Below are 16,766 nucleotides of genomic sequence, written 5' to 3'. Positions count from 1 at the left end.
CGATTCGTCGCGCGACCATGCGCTATGTACGTGCATACGCACACAGACGGACGCTCGTAAATCCACGTAAATCTCGAAATATCTGATCCACGCCTACCGATCCAAAGTTTTATGATCGCGTTTACACATTGGCAGATCGAACGATTCATCGATTCTTTCGCCGTCGTGGTCGGTGCTTTCGCTTCTGATCCGGATCCTCGATAAAGCTCGGTCGATTTCGAGCAAAGTACGCGAAACTCGCGAATCATCGTGAAACGGCGCGATCTGAATCGAAGCGGAGCATATTCTCTGACAATGTCGGCAGCCCCTTATCCGCCTCTCGACGAGACTATCGCATCAGACACGTGGCAAAGAAAAGAAACTACAATTTCCTGTCGACGATCGATCGCTCCGAGTTGGTCGTTGCTTCGATGAAAATGACTCGATAGTGTGCGAACAGGTGCGAGCACTAACGAACGTTGCTTTGACCGTTGCGTGCTCGTGGTCACTTTGCCTGCCTCTAATGCGTCGCCGTTTAATAATCCCTGGGCTTCTCGTCCGTTTCCCACGCGATTATAACAAAACGTTGCTCGGTTCGTCGAATCGCTCGAGAGAGAAGATTAAGCGGCGACGTTGCTTACATCGTCGACGACTCGCGCGACAAATCGTTTTATAAAAGTCGAGTCGAGTCTTTGCTTACGCGCTTCAGGTAGAAAAATAACGCTCTTGAAACACGGCGACAAATTTCTCGTAATTTTTTTGATCAGTGGCAAAATGGAATATCCTTGTACGGGTAAAGTATGCTTCGCCAACGAAACACGCATACTCGATGTACTTTCCATGCTCGAACTCGTATATCTTGAACGTTAACGCGCTTCGAACGAACCGTAATCGTAACCGTATTCGGTATATTTCTATTTTCACGCATTTTCCGCATCTACTCTACCGTCGCAAGTTATTTACGCGCTTTACGAGTGCTTCGTGGTCCGTTTGCGAGAAATATAAGGCGACGTGCGTATACTCGACGGTGTGTTAGAACCGTGCCAAAAAAAAAGAGCCGGAATAAAAGCGCAATCGGTAGAAGCTGAAAGAGGAAAGTATCGGAAGTGGAGCTTGTTAGGTCGTATAAATGTCGGAAGGGCGCGTACGAAGCGACTTGCCCGTTTAGGAGGCTGAAATCGAATGAACGTCGGTACGTATTCATATATAGTGACGGCATGTAGCCAACGGCAGGCAGGCAGGCAGGCAGGCAGGCAGGCAGGCAGGCAGGCAGGCAGGCAGGCAGGTAGGGAGGCAGGGAGGCAGGCAACCGAGGGAGTTCAGTTTGTCTCGTTGCACGCTCTGCATAAATGTGCAGCGATGCACGCGAGAAACTCCACGCCTCGCGTATCGACATACCGACGCGCTTCACGAGCTAAATGAATTTTGAATTTCGCGTGCGTCACGCGTTCCAGTTGTTTATCATATATACAAGCGCGTGTTCGACTGGCGTTGCTCGGGCAAACTACGCACCCATACCCCTAAATTGCATCGACTTCGCGCTATCCGATCCTCATATTTTATCCAAACATCCAAACGGCCCGTGGATCGTTATCTCTCTACCGAGCTGTATTTTATCGTGACTACCGTGCAAACGTCACGATAACGAGATGTCGGAGAAGCTTGGTACAAGCAACGCGAATAAATGTTAAGTAGCCTTTATCGTTACGGTGGTAAAGGCGCTTAACTCGTGTATATATACATCTAAGGCGAAATACGGACTATCGCGAAAAGCCGAGAGTCGGCGTTACCGCTACTGGCGAGTGTATCTATACGCGAACCGACGTATATCGGTCGTACGACGTCGCAGAGAACGCGGAGGAATCGAGGTACGCAGCCTCGTCGATTGTTCCTGTCCGACAGTTACCATCGTCGAGTGGCGGATTATTTGTCGACGACGGTGTATTCGTCAGGCCTGCTGCACCCCCGTGACCAATTCGTTCGTATTCGTGACAAACTCCCCTCGATTCTCACTTCGATGTGAATACACGCGCGAACGCAATCTCCTCTCGCCAGAAGCGAAAAAGTAAATCGATCGTGTCGTCGAACGAGCAGGGATAAATTATTTGCCGAGCCTCGATCGTCACGCTCGACGCTTGAAAACGTCATTGGGTCGGCTGTACGGATGGTTTCGAGTAGCCGCGATCGATGGAGCTGTTCGACCGAGAGATAACCCGATCTATATCGAAGCGTATCGGGCAAACGTAAAACGTTAATGTAAATATAGGCGCAAAGGCTTCGCGGACGCGCGTTGAAGTAACGCGCTAGAAAACGATGCGACGGTAGTCGGACGTATCCATCTCTAACGTCCGCGTAAATCCCTCCGTGTCCCATAAAGGTCTAACTCGTCGTTTATCATGCGCGTTACCGTCCGTACAGTTTTCGCTTTCCCCGGAGACAAATATCAGCCGAACGAGCCGAAAGAATGCCAGTAAGCGAAAACGAGATCGATCTTGCTGTTTCTCGAATTAATCGACTCGGTGAGGGCAAACGGCCGGTCGATTACCGCTGCCGTGAGCCAACTAATTGCCACCGTGTAATCGCTCGTGCGTTTCGTATTATCGCGACTTTAAATTATCTTTTCTATCGTGACAAGGTAATTTGTTGCGGCAACCTCGAGAAAGAACTCGCGGGCCACGGGTTACGGAAGCGGCGGCAGAAGGTGGCTTCGAGGTACATCGCGCGTCACGGTCGCGGAAAAGAAAAATACCACGGCGGTAACTAAACTGGATTATTTAGTAGCGAGCAGCGAGGAGACGCGATAAAAAAGGGGAAAGAGAAACGTGTCAACCTCGTTTTTACGGGAAACGCGATACACGCGTATGCGAACGTACGACGCGTGACCATAAATCGCCCAACACCCGTAAACTCCATTCCACTTGGTTCTTCGTGCTCTCCATTTTCTCCGGGGAGATGCGCTAGCGAAATGGCTCTCGCAACGCTATAACGCATAACTCGCGCGTTCCTTTGTATTTCCGATGAGCTTTCGAGCCGGCGTAAGCGCCGATTTAAATTCCAATGTATGGTTTAAGATACGATCTGTGATTACGACGGAACGAACGTTTCCGCGGCGAACTCGTAACTCGGCGCGGTTTACGGAATCGCGCGGTCTCGCCGTGTCTTCGACTCGATGGCGAAAAGCAAAAGCCACCCTCTCTCCGTAGAATCGTGGGAAAACGCGGAGAGCTCGCGAACAAAAGGCAGGAGCGTGGATCGGATGGGGCATTTTCTGAGACCGCGCCAGAAGACGGCGAACTCGCGTGTGTAATTTACATGCATGATCGTGGTCGGCTTCGTTACGAACCTGCCTACCACTTAGCCTGTTGATCGGCCCGCTATTCCCTCTCACGCCTGTCTCTGTCAATCGGTATTTAAAATAACGTTCGTGGTTCCAAGTGGCGGTTTGCGATCCTGCCGCATGAAAATCGCTCGTCGACGTCTCCACCAACGTCGACTTATCCTTCGTTCACGCGATAAAACGCGTAACATTCGGGTTTGAAAGCAACGCAACTTGAACGTCGAACGCGCTTCGCGCTCTTATTCGAAGTTTCGGTCCTATGGTTGCGTTTAACCTGAAATTATTTCGCAATTCTTCGTCGTCCGTCGGAAACTTGGATCGACGATCCGAATTCGAAGACGAAATATGAATTACGAACGCGTGGTGAATACGAGAATTGAAATCGCGAGAGTCGTGGCAGCGCCAAGGGTATACAGCTGATTATCGTTCTGGCGTCTTTCCGGAATCGTGAATTCCTTTCATAGTTGCGCGCCGCGCAAGAATCTTGAAGCAATTAAGACGGTTGCGGAGGAATGCTCCGTGAGTTAACGCGTCGGTGCATGCGCGAAACGGAACAGAAGCGTACTCGTGTCGAAATTACACGGTATAGTGACCGATAACCACGCGCACGTTCGCAAATGCGCAACCGTGCGTACCTGTACCGTGCAATTTCGTACGCGACGTCCGCTAATTAATCGCGTTACGTCCGTCTTTCGTTCGACGTTGCACCTTAGTTGGCAAAATTTTGGCAACGGATCGTAAAATCTGGAACGTGGAAGGCAGTCGCGATTAAGCGCTCCGACAAATTGCAGTTTAGTCGTTACATCGAGTTTCTCGACAATGCGTTCTCCGTGTTTACGCGGCCACGTCTCGCACCTTCGAATCTGCCCTCGGTCGAGTAATGTTCCACGAGCAGCAGCAGATTTATTCGGCCTGAAAACGCAATACGGTTGATCGCACAAATACCGATTACAGCTGAGAAACCTACATTCAAATTTGGATAAGAAAGTTGGCGAATGTTTCGTGATAAACAATCGGTGGATTTTTATGTATTCGCGAGAAATTTAAGAACGTAAAGATTCTTTTACTTTGTAAAAATACGAATTTGCATCGATATCCGCAGTCTGGTGGTAAGGATGCGCGTATATCGGCCAAAGTAGGGACGGAGGCAGAACTACTGGTAATTGACGGGAGTCGACTTCGTCAGTGGGTCAGCCCGTGTCAGATACAGTCGGTGCGAAGTAGAATAGGTAAGCGCGAGACGCGGAGGTATCGAAAACCGTTCGACGTTCGAACAATACGAGCAGACATTTTCCAGTCGTTTTACGCATTTCGCGCGAAGGATTTTACGAGGGGCTAGTCGACCGATTCCAGAACCGGCAAGAAAAAAAGAGCGAAGGAGACGAGCGTGAAGTTTTGGCGAGCGAAAAGCCGTGATACGAGGGGCGAAAGTTAACCAGGTGGAAAGAACCGCGCGAGTCCCTCTCAAACGATGCTCGACGCTCGAGCTCCTCTAACATCGCTTCTTCCATTCTAAAAAAAACCACTCTGCTTTCCGATTTAGTCGAGGAAAATAAGTGACATTGGCTGCGAATTAACGCGGAGCGGACATCGTTGAATTCGTTAAAAAATGTTGGCGTCTTTGGAAGAAATATCGAAACGCGCGCGTTGATCCGATCGACGAAACGATGGCGGTCTTATCCCCTCGGACGGTTTCTTAATTCACGAGCATCTACCCATCAAATCGCCTCCAAGTACGGCGAAAGTGAGCGTCAGCCCCGAGGGAAAATTCAGTGTCCATCATCGATATACCGATATATCGAGTTAAAGGTTTTAGGAAAAGCTAGTGGCTAGCTAGGATAGACGTAGAATTCGATGAAAGTAACAAAGTAATTTCTCGATCTCCGGCTTCGACGAGAAAATATAGTAAAAAGTAGAATATTGGTAAAAATTAAAAATTAAGAAGAACGACAGATTCTCGCGTCCGTGTCGTAAAGCAGCCCAATTATAGCCCAACTTGACGGGTTCGTTGTAAAGACCCTAGAGGTGATACGGGGGAGATATGGGAAACGGGGCGACGTCGTGCGATTTCATAGGCGTGCTCGTGTCGCATTGACCTCCTTTTCCGGGGCAACCAACGATGGTTTAGTTTGGTTTCATTTGGCTCGATTCGGTTTGGCGAAGCTATTCGCGGAGGGGAAAACTGCCGAGCAAACAGCTCGGAATGATTGCCAGTGACTCGGTAATCAGGGTTATCCGAATGTTTCACCGCAAACCAGAAACAAACGAACGGAACGAGTAGGCTTGGCAAACAGGCAGCGTTTCGTCGACCGATGATCCGACGTAGGCGATTTTTGCGTACCTGGTCTAGCATCGACGTTCGTTCGACAGAGATCCGAGACCCGTTATCCTCGCGGTCGTTTCACCGCGTTACACGGCTGCCGGTTAAGTTTATCAATTTCTTTCGTTTCCGGCGGTTACCCGTTCGTTCGAAAATCGCTGGCCTGCCCGTGCTCGCGCCGTCTGTCCATTAAACGATCCAATACCGGTGCACACCTATGAATTGCAATCGTTGCACCGCGGCAAAACCATTCGACGATTGCTTTATAGGTTGCATCGATATTCGGTAACTTTGACCCATCTAACTGTCAACTTGGACGTACCGGTAATTAATTCGAGGTCGCGTTTGCAAGCTTTGTCGCCTCGACGCTTTTTCAAACTGCCCAAGTACATCCCGACACTGCGGTCGTTCGTACATCGGCGTCCAAAGCGTTTGTCATCTCGATCGATCGACTCGGCCTCGATCGATCGATCGGCCGATTTCCAGTTACGCGAGAAACCAGTCTGCGATTCACAGGTAAAACGGTTCTGGCTGTATATGAATAATACGCTGGCCGGTGTAGCTTTTCACCGTTTGCCCATCGTTTCGGCCAACGTACGAACTTTATCGACGTGGCAAAGTTTGCCAGTTTGAACGACAATCGGGTAAAGCTTGGACGGTCCTAATTGAAATTTCTGGCTATTCGCCCCCGTTAATCAGTCGTATTCCTCTTAGACTCTTGTCTCTAACTCCGGGCTCGCTAACCTATTTCAATCGCGACGCACGAAATTCGCGAAACCGGTGGCTGCTCCTTGGCCAAGATTCCGGTTAAAAGGGTGATTTAGAGGTTTACCCGGTTATCCGTTATTCCACGCGAGGTTCGTCGGAATTTCTTCTTCGGGGCGTAGATTCGACGTTTCCCGGCGTAATCGAGTAAAAAGCTAATTCGGCGCGCGGTACGCGTTAATTTTCGCGAGCCGGCGAAATTGTAGACGTAAATTTACAAGTTTTCCTTGAAACGGGCAACTATTCACACCGCCATGCATAAATATTTCCCCGAAACACGTAGCCCCGCGCGTTTTCCGTTCGAACTGGAAGAGAGGCACCGGTGTCTTATTTAAATGCAGAGGGAACTTCCTAATGAGAAAATTAGCCGAGCGGCGCTTCGTCGACGAGGTGCAGCGCTGAAATTTCGCGAAACGCGGAAAATCAGAATGAAACGTCGCTTGTTCGCTCAAAAATTGCCTGCGCGCCGAGTTTGCCTTTCACCACCGTCCCGCTATGTGGCTATTCCGCTCTAAGATTCTTCGTCGAGCTGTCCTGTACAGAGTGTCGCAAAATACGCCACTCTGCCACATATATAATACGTACATGCGTACACGTATACGGATAGCTGATATTTGTATCGAATATCTTGTAGTTTGTCCTTACTCTGGACTATTTGAGATACTACAGCTCTTTTACCCCAATATATTCCTATTATACGAAACGTTTTGAAATTCGATTAGCATCGTCGCGCGACGCTCGTCTATCGTCGTTATACTGGACGAGTTTGAAACGAATTTGACAAATATACAGGGTGGTTGGTAACTGGTGGTACAAGCGGAAAGGGGGTGATTCTACGCGAAGGAAGAAGTCGAAAATGTAGAATAAAAATTTTTTTTTTAATTTTTCCATCGAGACAACGATCTACAGTGAGATCCGTTACAACGAGACGTGTAAAAGTGCACGCATACCGAGCGAAAGTTTAAAGTCGATTTTCTCGAAAACAAAGCCTCGAACGGAAAATTTTTATTCTATATCTTCGACTTCTTTTTTCGCGTAGAATCACCCCCTTTCCGCTTGTACCACCAGTTACCAACCACCCTGTATATTTGTCAAATTCGTTTCAAACTCGTCCAGTATAACGACGATAGACGAGCGTCGCGCGACGATGCTAATCGAATTTCAAAACGTTTCGTATAATAGGAATATATTGGGGTAAAAGAGCTGTAGTATCTCAAATAGTCCAGAGTAAGGACAAGAAAGGATTGTTCTATTTGAAGTGAAGTTTAGTTTTATTTTAACAAGCAATACCCGATGCGAAAACTGACTACAATATCGTCGTACGTCTTGTTCTCGCACTCGGCTCACAACGTCTGTCTTCCCAGGTCAAAAAATGCTGACCCTCGACTCTCGCACCCTTCTCCCACTCCTTTACTCATTTAGCTTTTCGTCACCAAGGCATGCACTCTTACTTACTTACACACACACTCTCTCTCTCTCTTTCCCTTTTCCCAGCACTCTTACGATTCTCAGTTTATACCTTCAATTTACAACTTGTACTATTCCGAGAAAACTCGAACTTAAATGTATGATAGACCAAGCGTACACCACCCTTTTTTCTTTGTTTTTGCTATTACAAAGCTATCTAATAGGAACGTTGGACTTTAAGATCCTTCCGCTCGAGATTCCGCGGTCAACCCATCGAATATAAACCGGCGAGGTCGACCGTGTAGAAACTCGATTTCCATTAGATCCGCGTTGATACAGATAAAATGAAAAGAAGGGAACGAGCGGGTGGAGCGCGAGGATCGCGATGCATGCTAGAAGCGAGGCCGGTAATGGAGAAAATTAAACGGCGCAAGGGGAAAGGATCGGACGGTTGGTCGGTGGTCGGACGGGCCGCGTGGCGACTAGCAACCAGCAACGGTAACGCTAGCAACTATAAACTGCAACGCGATAACGGCGTCCGTGGCGTATTGTGCGCATTGTGCGCAATCACGGAACTCGCGGCAAATGCACGGGCTTTCTCTGCAGCGATACGTCACGCGACGTAAATAATCGCAGATGCTACTCGACGCGTAGAAACGTGACGCGGCGCTCGGCATTGCTCGGCGCGATAACCGCGATCGGTGGGACGCGAAACCGTCGCTTCCAGCGAAAACCTAATTTCGCCAGTCGCGCCACGCCAACGCTCCGCCCGGGACAGTCAGCTTCGTTTCGCGTTTAATTGAAACGTAACGCGAGAAGGAGCAAAAACTCGAGCGAGAATTGAATTCGTGATCAGAGAATCAACTAAACTGCTGCGAGCATGTTCTTTCGCCTCTTCTTCTCCGTCTTTTCTTCCTCCGCCTCCACTCGACTCAACCACGTTCCCCGACGATTTACGATAGTTTCGCCTTAACGTCCATATTTTAACCGCTTCCTCCTCTTTTTCCATCCTTACAATTGGCCGTCCTTCCGATCCAAGCGCTGTCGTTGTCCACTGCTTTGGAATTTTCCGCTTCCCTCGTTCCCAACATCGCGACACCAGTAACTCTTCTCTTGAAATCGATTCGTACGTCGTGGTCATTTTCAGCGTCCTCGGATGACCGTTAATTCGAATTCGCCTCGATTTGCTGGATCGTTGGCCGCGGCATCGAAGCGAACGAAGGAACGGGACTAGACGAGACGAAGCTACGCGGAAGAAGAACGTTCGCCGAGCATCGTGCAACGTTTACATTTTCCGTGCGCGTCGCACGAGAGATAAAATCCCTAGGGCGGCACCGTTGTTGCCCGGAGTTGGCGACAGCTGCGATTTATCACAACGCAAATGTAACAATTACCGGGAATACGCGGCGAAACGAAAGAATAACATCTTGCGACGATGAACGCGGCGGGAGCAACGATGAAAAACGAGCGGTCGCTGTAGGAACGTTTCCTCTCTTTCCGTGACGGTCGACCATTTTTGGTTCCCATCGTATTCGGCGAATGAAAAGATGGAAAAAAGAAAGGGAAAAGGGGCAGAAGAAAGCGAACAAAGCACCGCCACGTTCGTTGTACATTCGCGCGTTGGTCAGAGTTCAAAACAGCTTTGTGAAATCCGAGAATTAACGAAGCGCGTTGAAAAATGTTTCACTCGTGGTCGGTCGCGATAGTTGCGCAACTGCGCAACTGCACAACTGCGCGATCACCGGCAAAAATGATTCCACGCGATGCAATTTTTTTGTCGCCGGCAGCGATTCCTTGGTGGAGATCGGTTGGTCGTTCGGTTTTTTTTCCGTTATTTTCCGAAATGAAGAATTTTCGCGACGCGAAAAAATTCCGCACGTTCGGCGAATGGAAAAAGAAAATTCACGCGACAGGCCTGTCGTTAACCGAATTACCTAATCGAAAGAAACGTTCGCACCGTATAATAAAGCGGGTGGGCCGGAACGAACGCGCGAGGAGACAGCAACGTTGCCATCGTACTCTCTGGTTAGAGGAACGTTTTCTTAGGACAGAGATTTTCTCTGCTAGGAAGCTGTTCCTGCAGGAAATTTACGAGCGAGCGTTACGCGATCACGGGTCTCGTCCGTGACCTTACACAATAGAAACCTGATTGCGTAACCTGGCTGTGTCTCCCCGTATCTCGCCACTGTGCAGGAAAAACTTCTCTTATTCAAAGTGCTCTATAGAAGGAGAAAAAGCGAAATCAACCGAGAGATCGCGAGTAAATAACGTTATATAAAATACAACGGTCCGTTCTGCTTTTATCTGCTTCTCAGATGACTCCGGTTCACGCGAGAAAGTTCGATTAAAGTTCAAAGCGTGACGTAAACGCAATACCGCCAACTATGGTTAACAGATCCGTGTTGGATAGATGAAACAGAGGCGATGAGATAAAAGAGTTCTTTCGCAAAAAGGTTCGGAGCTAATTGTCGCTAAATTTTCCATTTAACCGGAGCCATCCTTCGATCGAAACGTTCGACGACTTGGAATCGATACTAGTCGTTGGAATTCGACGCGCGGGTAACAAAGCGAGCGCGATCGACGTCGTTCTTGCCGCGTCTCCGCTTAACTCGATCGCTCGAAGAAACAACTCTCCGTTTCTCGTTTAGAAAACGTTTCCGTTGCGCGACAGTTTTTCCATCCGAGTGATACACGACGGAAGAAAATCGAACAAATGCGACGGAGGCGAAGCGTTGACGAGACGAAAGGAAAAACGTTGGTGGGAGAGTAAAACGCGTACAGAGATGGCGGATGCTTAATAAGTCTGTAACACGCGTGATCGTATCATCCTCTTTCGTCTGGACTAAGTTCGCTGAACTCGAGGCAACTCGATCGAACGCGAATCCAATCGACTCGATTCCTCGCACGAATGAAATTTCCCTCCAGATTCTAGATCGATCGAAACACTGGTAAAGCGCAAAACAGCGATTTAACGAGTTGTGCGAGTATTTGTGCGCGTCGCTCCGAACACGGCTGTTTCTTCGATAAAAACACGTGGAACGTTCTGTTTTCCACCTGAAAATTGTCCTCGGACTGTGCTTTTTTCGCGGACAAAACAACACATGGTAATCGAGCAAATGAAAACTCGCCGAGCGAACGGAAGAAACGACGGGGGACGGAAGCGGGACAGCCCGAGTGGATATTCGATCGCATTCGTCGCATCGCGCGCGTTTCAACGGGAGAAGGAAGGGGAAAGCAAAGCCAAAAAAAAAAAGGACGAAAAAAGGCAAAAAGAAGGAAAAATATGCGAAAGGGGAAGGGGGATGCTGCTGTTTCCCTGCCATTTCCATGAAAATTGAGCACTTGGAGAGCTGGCAGCCTCTCCAGCTAGCTTCGAGTTACTCGACAACTCGACCCGCGTTTTACTCGTGACGGGCTAGTTTGAATCCGAACGCGAAGATTTCGAAAAAAAGAAACCAAAGGAGAATGGATGGAATCGTCGACGTTGGAAAATAATTACGTAGCGGCATGATCGATAGCGATTTCGAGGTGGCGAGCAGATGGATCGTTCGCGACTCGAGCTTTTATCGGCTCCTCTCTCTTCCGTAAAAACTTCCCCAAAGACGATAATACTGACGTAACTCGACGGTGCCCGGTTTGTTGTTCTATATCGAAAAGCTTTCAACGGCTTTTAACGAATTCTATTAATTTCAACGTTAACGCAAAATCGAATCGGAAGACCGCGCCATAGTTTGGCTCCGGCTTCGCGAAAAGCAAAGTTGGTCCTTCCACGACGTAATCCAATTGCCGCCAAAGTATTTCGAGAGTGGACGGTTGCGCCGAAAGGAATATCAGCGTAGCTCCTAAGCAGCAGAAAAAACACGGCGCGATGAAACTTTAGGAAAACTGCTTATTCCGCACGCGCGATCCGTCGTCGTCGCGCACACGAGTCTTTGAAAGCTCGCGTTCAAAGCCGTTCCACTACGTTCTGTCCCCGCAGAATCGAAAGAAAGCGAGCGGATTCCTCGCGGAAAATTATACTTTCGAGAACTGGGGCGAATCTACTCTGTCTAGATTCGAGTTCCGAGTCGGAGCGTTGCCTCGGCGGGCGTGAGCGAGCGACGACAAACAAAACGATACGCGGAACAGTGGCTGATTGGAACTGGCAAACACGAATTTACCTCACGGCCAAACTCCTCGAGAACGAGCAACAATTAATTTAGCATCCGCGTTCGCGGATAATGAGACCGACGTTCCGCGCACGGCCGGAAACAAGCGAATTAATTAACCGACCGATCGGAGATCTCTGTCGCGGTCGAATGACTTCTCTACCGCTTCTTATTAGACGTACGTAGATTTTTGTCGCTCCTTGTGTCCGTCCTAGACGCTTCGTCCGCCGATCTTTCCCGATCGCGATTATTCGAAGCTTCGTTGACGTTGCGACGCATGCGACCGATCGTTCAGCTTTTGACGATCACGTAGATTTACGCTATTTAAATAAATGCGATCTACCGATTTATTCGCGTTGAATATCGAGAAAACAGCTTTTGCCGGGTTACGCGCTATACGCAACGCAGTGACAGATTGTAAACGGGAATTCGAATACTCGTGGTTCTGCGATAGAAACCATTCGATTCCCATTGGAACGTGATAGAAGACGAATCGATAAGAGGAGAAAATTCGAAAGTTAGACGCGTAAAAGTGGAAGAAGCGAAATAACGGAACGCAACGACGGATCGATGATCGTAAGGGAAAAAATGGGAAACGGGAACACATGGAACAGCTACGTACGGTTTAACGGGAAAATACATATACACGATACGATATCGGCGAAACGCTGGCAAGAAATTTCAAGACAGGAAGATTATTCTTGGAGAAAACTGCAACACGGCAGTGTGTAACGTTATTACTCTTCCACCGAAAACATAAATTTCCTCTCGAGATATCATCGTCCCGGGGAACGTCGCTTTCGGCTTACCGGTCTCTCGGATAGATATTCGATCGCGATCGTTGCGAGTCGGAAGAAACGGATAGACCAGACACGAGACAAGTATCTGCTTCGTAACAAATGTCGGAGAAACGAAAGGATAACGATGAATCACGAGTCGTATAAAATGAATTAATAGAGGCTGTCCAGAGCCGGTGGTATTCGTTTAAATTACAAAGTTTCAACGTACGTACCATATATCGGTATAGCGCGTAATAACACGGAATAGCGAGAACAAGAGGCTGATAAATGACACCATGGTAAATTAACCTTTCAAAGGTCTGCCGAAAATAAAGGTGTAACGCGGCAAGCTATGGGGCGGAAGCTGAACAACCTTTCGAAAGAGACTTCGAGTTGATTAGCGAGCGGGATCCTAATTAAGTAAGTTAACGCAATTACCATGCAGGCAGCCGCAGCGTCCGTAAGTCGGAACCCGGTTCGTTAGCTACTTTTGAAGTAACCCCCGTCTCGGCTCGCCAAATTTACGAATAATGTTCGCTCCGTGTAAATTTTCGGCTCGACCGAATGCAAAATGCCCGACCACTGGCCACACCCTCCGCCTCCCCCCTGCCCGCCTCTTCTATCAGCCGCGAGAATTTCCCTCGCGTCTCTGCCGCGTCTAATTCGAACGAATTAAACGCGCACTTTCCTACGCGTTTAAAAAATGCTTCGCCAAAGGTACTTGGAAGGGAGAAATTTCGCGGTTAATTTCAACCACGCTGCTAACGTAACAGAGTTTCTGCGTCGTTACGACGTTCGAAGCGCCGTCGTGACGGCGATCGTTCCTCGACGTAAATATTCCCGTGGTTTTTATCTCGCAACTCGTTCTTTCGCCAATTACCTCCTAAAGATTCCACTTGGTTCGCTCGGCCGATTTTCGTTTTCCGGAACAAGCTTCAAAGTTTCCGTTTCTCCGTATCGGATGATGTCACGATATACGTATAAATTAATTCGCCGAGTGGCAAATCGTCTTTCGATCGTGCGATTAGATTCGGCGAAAAATTAGCCACGGCACGACACCTGTTTGATCCAAAGTAAATGAAATGAAACGCGGAAAGCGAGAGGTTTCGCCGATTCGATCCTATCGCGGACTACCGTGACAATGCAAAACGTTTTTCGTCCCTCGACGCTCCAGGCGTTTAATAATCCATAGCGATGTCGAATAAATAGGAACGGTTACTGCGTTATAGTACGCTTTCAAACAAATCGACCGAGTAAATTGTTTTTTATGGTAGCACGGTTGATCCGTCGAAATCGCTTCTCGCGCCACTGCAAAAGGAACCTTCGTTTCGTCATCGTCGATTAACGTTTCCTTCGGTGGAAATACACCAACACCGCTTTCATCGAGAACGCAACAGCATTTCCATCCGTACAAAAGGTTACTATCGCATTCGAACCACGTGTCGCCAATACGAGTAACCGGCTCGCCTTTACATCTTCGAATTGCGATAATTGCTACTAACCTGGGCTCGGCTATACCGATTATTCGACGATGTAACGAACCTTTTTCTTTGCCACCGTTAGCGAGGAAGAAATTGAATTTCGATCTCAATGTTACGCGTACTCGATTGGGTGTTGGATATCGGTGCTCTTCGATCGCGATCGGCTGACTCTTTTTTACGCGAATTAGCAAAGATATTCGTGCAACACAGGAACTCGAGGTAGATCGATCTTTTACTTTCATTCGTCAGCAGTTGGATGTTTATCCGTCGCAGTTGGAATCTAGATTAAGCGAGCATCTATGGAAGAACGTCGTTCGATCTCTAAAAACGTTGTGACGCGTGTCAAACAATTTGAAAAAGGACAGACGTCGCTAGAGTAACGGAAACGTTGTCCGATAAAGCAAGAGAACGCTCTCCGGTAAAACGAGAACCTTCTCCGATAAAACAAAGAACTTTCCAACTTTTTAATGCGAATTCGCGCGAGAGAAGACGAGGGAGAAATCGAAGAATCCGAGAGGACGTCGGGACCAGGAGGTGGAATGTCAAGCAGGTAGAACAGGGGAAACGCGTTTCGGTAGCAACTCCATCGACGGCGTTGTCTGTCAATGATGTTGACCCACGAGCCACGGTGAGCGAGGGTTATTCGACGTTACGCTATTAGGCAGAGTATTCCGGCACGGAATTGCAAATCCAGCGCGCCACGGGACAATCAACTTGACGAAATAATCCGCGTATAAGGTGTCGCGAAAAAAGCGAGCTCCGCTGTTCCGTGTTTTTGGACGGACGCCAAGCGCGCTTATTAGTCCCTGGACTCGCTCCGTTTTAATTTCCAAGCCGGTACAACCTGTGAACTTTGAAGCTCGCTTAATAACACGGCCTGTGCTTATTCGTCGCGCTCGCTCGTACATTTGCTAGCGAAATCGCAAACAGAGCCATCAGGCTTATGGATCCGATGATACAACCGATCTATCTGACTAACGTGGCTATTGAAAAATATTTATAACGCTTTCTCTGGATCGATCGATACGACGCAACGATCGTTAAGGACATAGTTAGCCCAATTAACAGCTGACCGCGATAAGCAACTAACGCGCGTAAAACGTAACACGGTTGTAGTTTATTAGACGAGATCGAAACCGATTAGCGTTGGCTCGCCAAATTGACAGTATGAAAAGTTCCGATTCGCAAATAGAAAGCAAGAAACAATAGCGTTATCGAGTAACCATCCTCGTCGAACCGGTATTCAGGGATAAAAAACGATCGATCGATCTATGCGCGATCATCGTTCGCGACACTCGTTCGATCGTCTAGCCAACGATTTTACGAGTACGATTGCGAGACGATTGGCAGAGAGGTTCTTTTTATTATTTCTGAACATGTCAACGATCACGTTCGTCGAGGCGAGCGTTTTATTTTAGATGCGAATCGCCGTACCTCGTCGAGTTCACTTGGGCCAATTGCTTACCAATTCGATTCATTTTCCGATGCAATTTCATCTCTCGTTTCCAATGCGCCTACGCTTGTCCTCGATACACGCAACATCCCGACAAGCTACTTTCGTATTGGAAAAACTCGGCTCCACCGAAACTCCAAATCGTCGCGAATACGCGCATTTTATAATTGCTCCGTTTAACCAGACTTTGTCGAAATAACGATTATCGATTCTCCAAAGTTGCACGGTAACAAGGACATTGTACGTACCGACGTTACTAACTCGACAATTTTTTAGAGCCGTTAAAACAAGATAAAAATTCTAGGAAACGTTCGACTAAACGTCAAACACTCGCTCGGGTGACATCGTCGTAAAACAGCGTGCAAATACGATACGATATTTTTTAAGAGTCGAACGTTACGGTTTACTATATATCGATATGTACTATATATCGATTAACTGCGGCTACCAGGACGTAAAATGTATAAAATTATTGAACGTATCGCAGTTGCTGATACGAACAAGCCTGTGCGATCAGAAGGGTGAAAATAATTTGCGTGACTCACCGTTCGCCTAAGGACAGTCCTAATGGTCTCGACTTCTTGTCTCGTCGGCCAACGGGCATAGACCACGCCGCTGAGCAGCAGGACAAAAACGGTGATCCAGATCGTCCATGCCAGGACGTTCCTCGTTCTGGCAAGAAGCTTCTGGGCGGTCCGCGTCGAGATCACTTCTTGCGGGGGGATCTCGAGCTTCTGCGCTTTCCTAAGAATATCCTGGAGTCGTCTCTTAGCCTGCTCTACATCCGGCACCCCCATTTTCTTTATGTTTATCGCGCCTCCACCCTGTTCGTCGATCCGCGCTTCGAGCTTTGACCTCGCAGGATGGTACCCTCCCTCGGTGACACGATTCAGGATGGAGACGTTAAGAAAAGTACGGCTGCAAACGCGTCTCGTACAGGTTCATCCTCGTAGTAACGGCCGGAGCGTCGAATTCCTGGAAAATTTCATTCCGTATTCGTTTCCTCCCTAATTTCCCTTCTACCATAAATTCTTTAAGCGCGCCTTTCAAACTCTACCGGCTATCCGCGTGTCTTTCGAATCGGGTACGATTCGACA

General features: G+C 48.3%; 1 protein-coding gene across 2 annotated transcripts in view; it reads right to left on the bottom strand.

Annotated features, from left to right (window-relative positions):
* Positions 1 to 16,766, bottom strand: part of LOC100747292 — an 89,984-nt gene that overhangs the window by 69,750 nt on the left and 3,468 nt on the right. For both annotated transcript variants that reach the window (XM_033321699.1, XM_012387476.3), the window contains exon 2: positions 16,215 to 16,644. In XM_033321699.1, coding sequence (XP_033177590.1) covers positions 16,215 to 16,466 — 252 coding nt within the window. In that variant the 5' untranslated portion in view covers positions 16,467 to 16,644. The remainder of the gene's footprint in view (positions 1 to 16,214; positions 16,645 to 16,766) is intronic.

This window comes from Bombus impatiens, unplaced genomic scaffold, assembly GCF_000188095.3.
Source record: "Bombus impatiens unplaced genomic scaffold, BIMP_2.2 scf_0478, whole genome shotgun sequence".
Taxonomy (NCBI): domain Eukaryota; kingdom Metazoa; phylum Arthropoda; class Insecta; order Hymenoptera; family Apidae; genus Bombus; species Bombus impatiens.
This window is presented reverse-complemented; position numbering and strand designations above follow the sequence as displayed.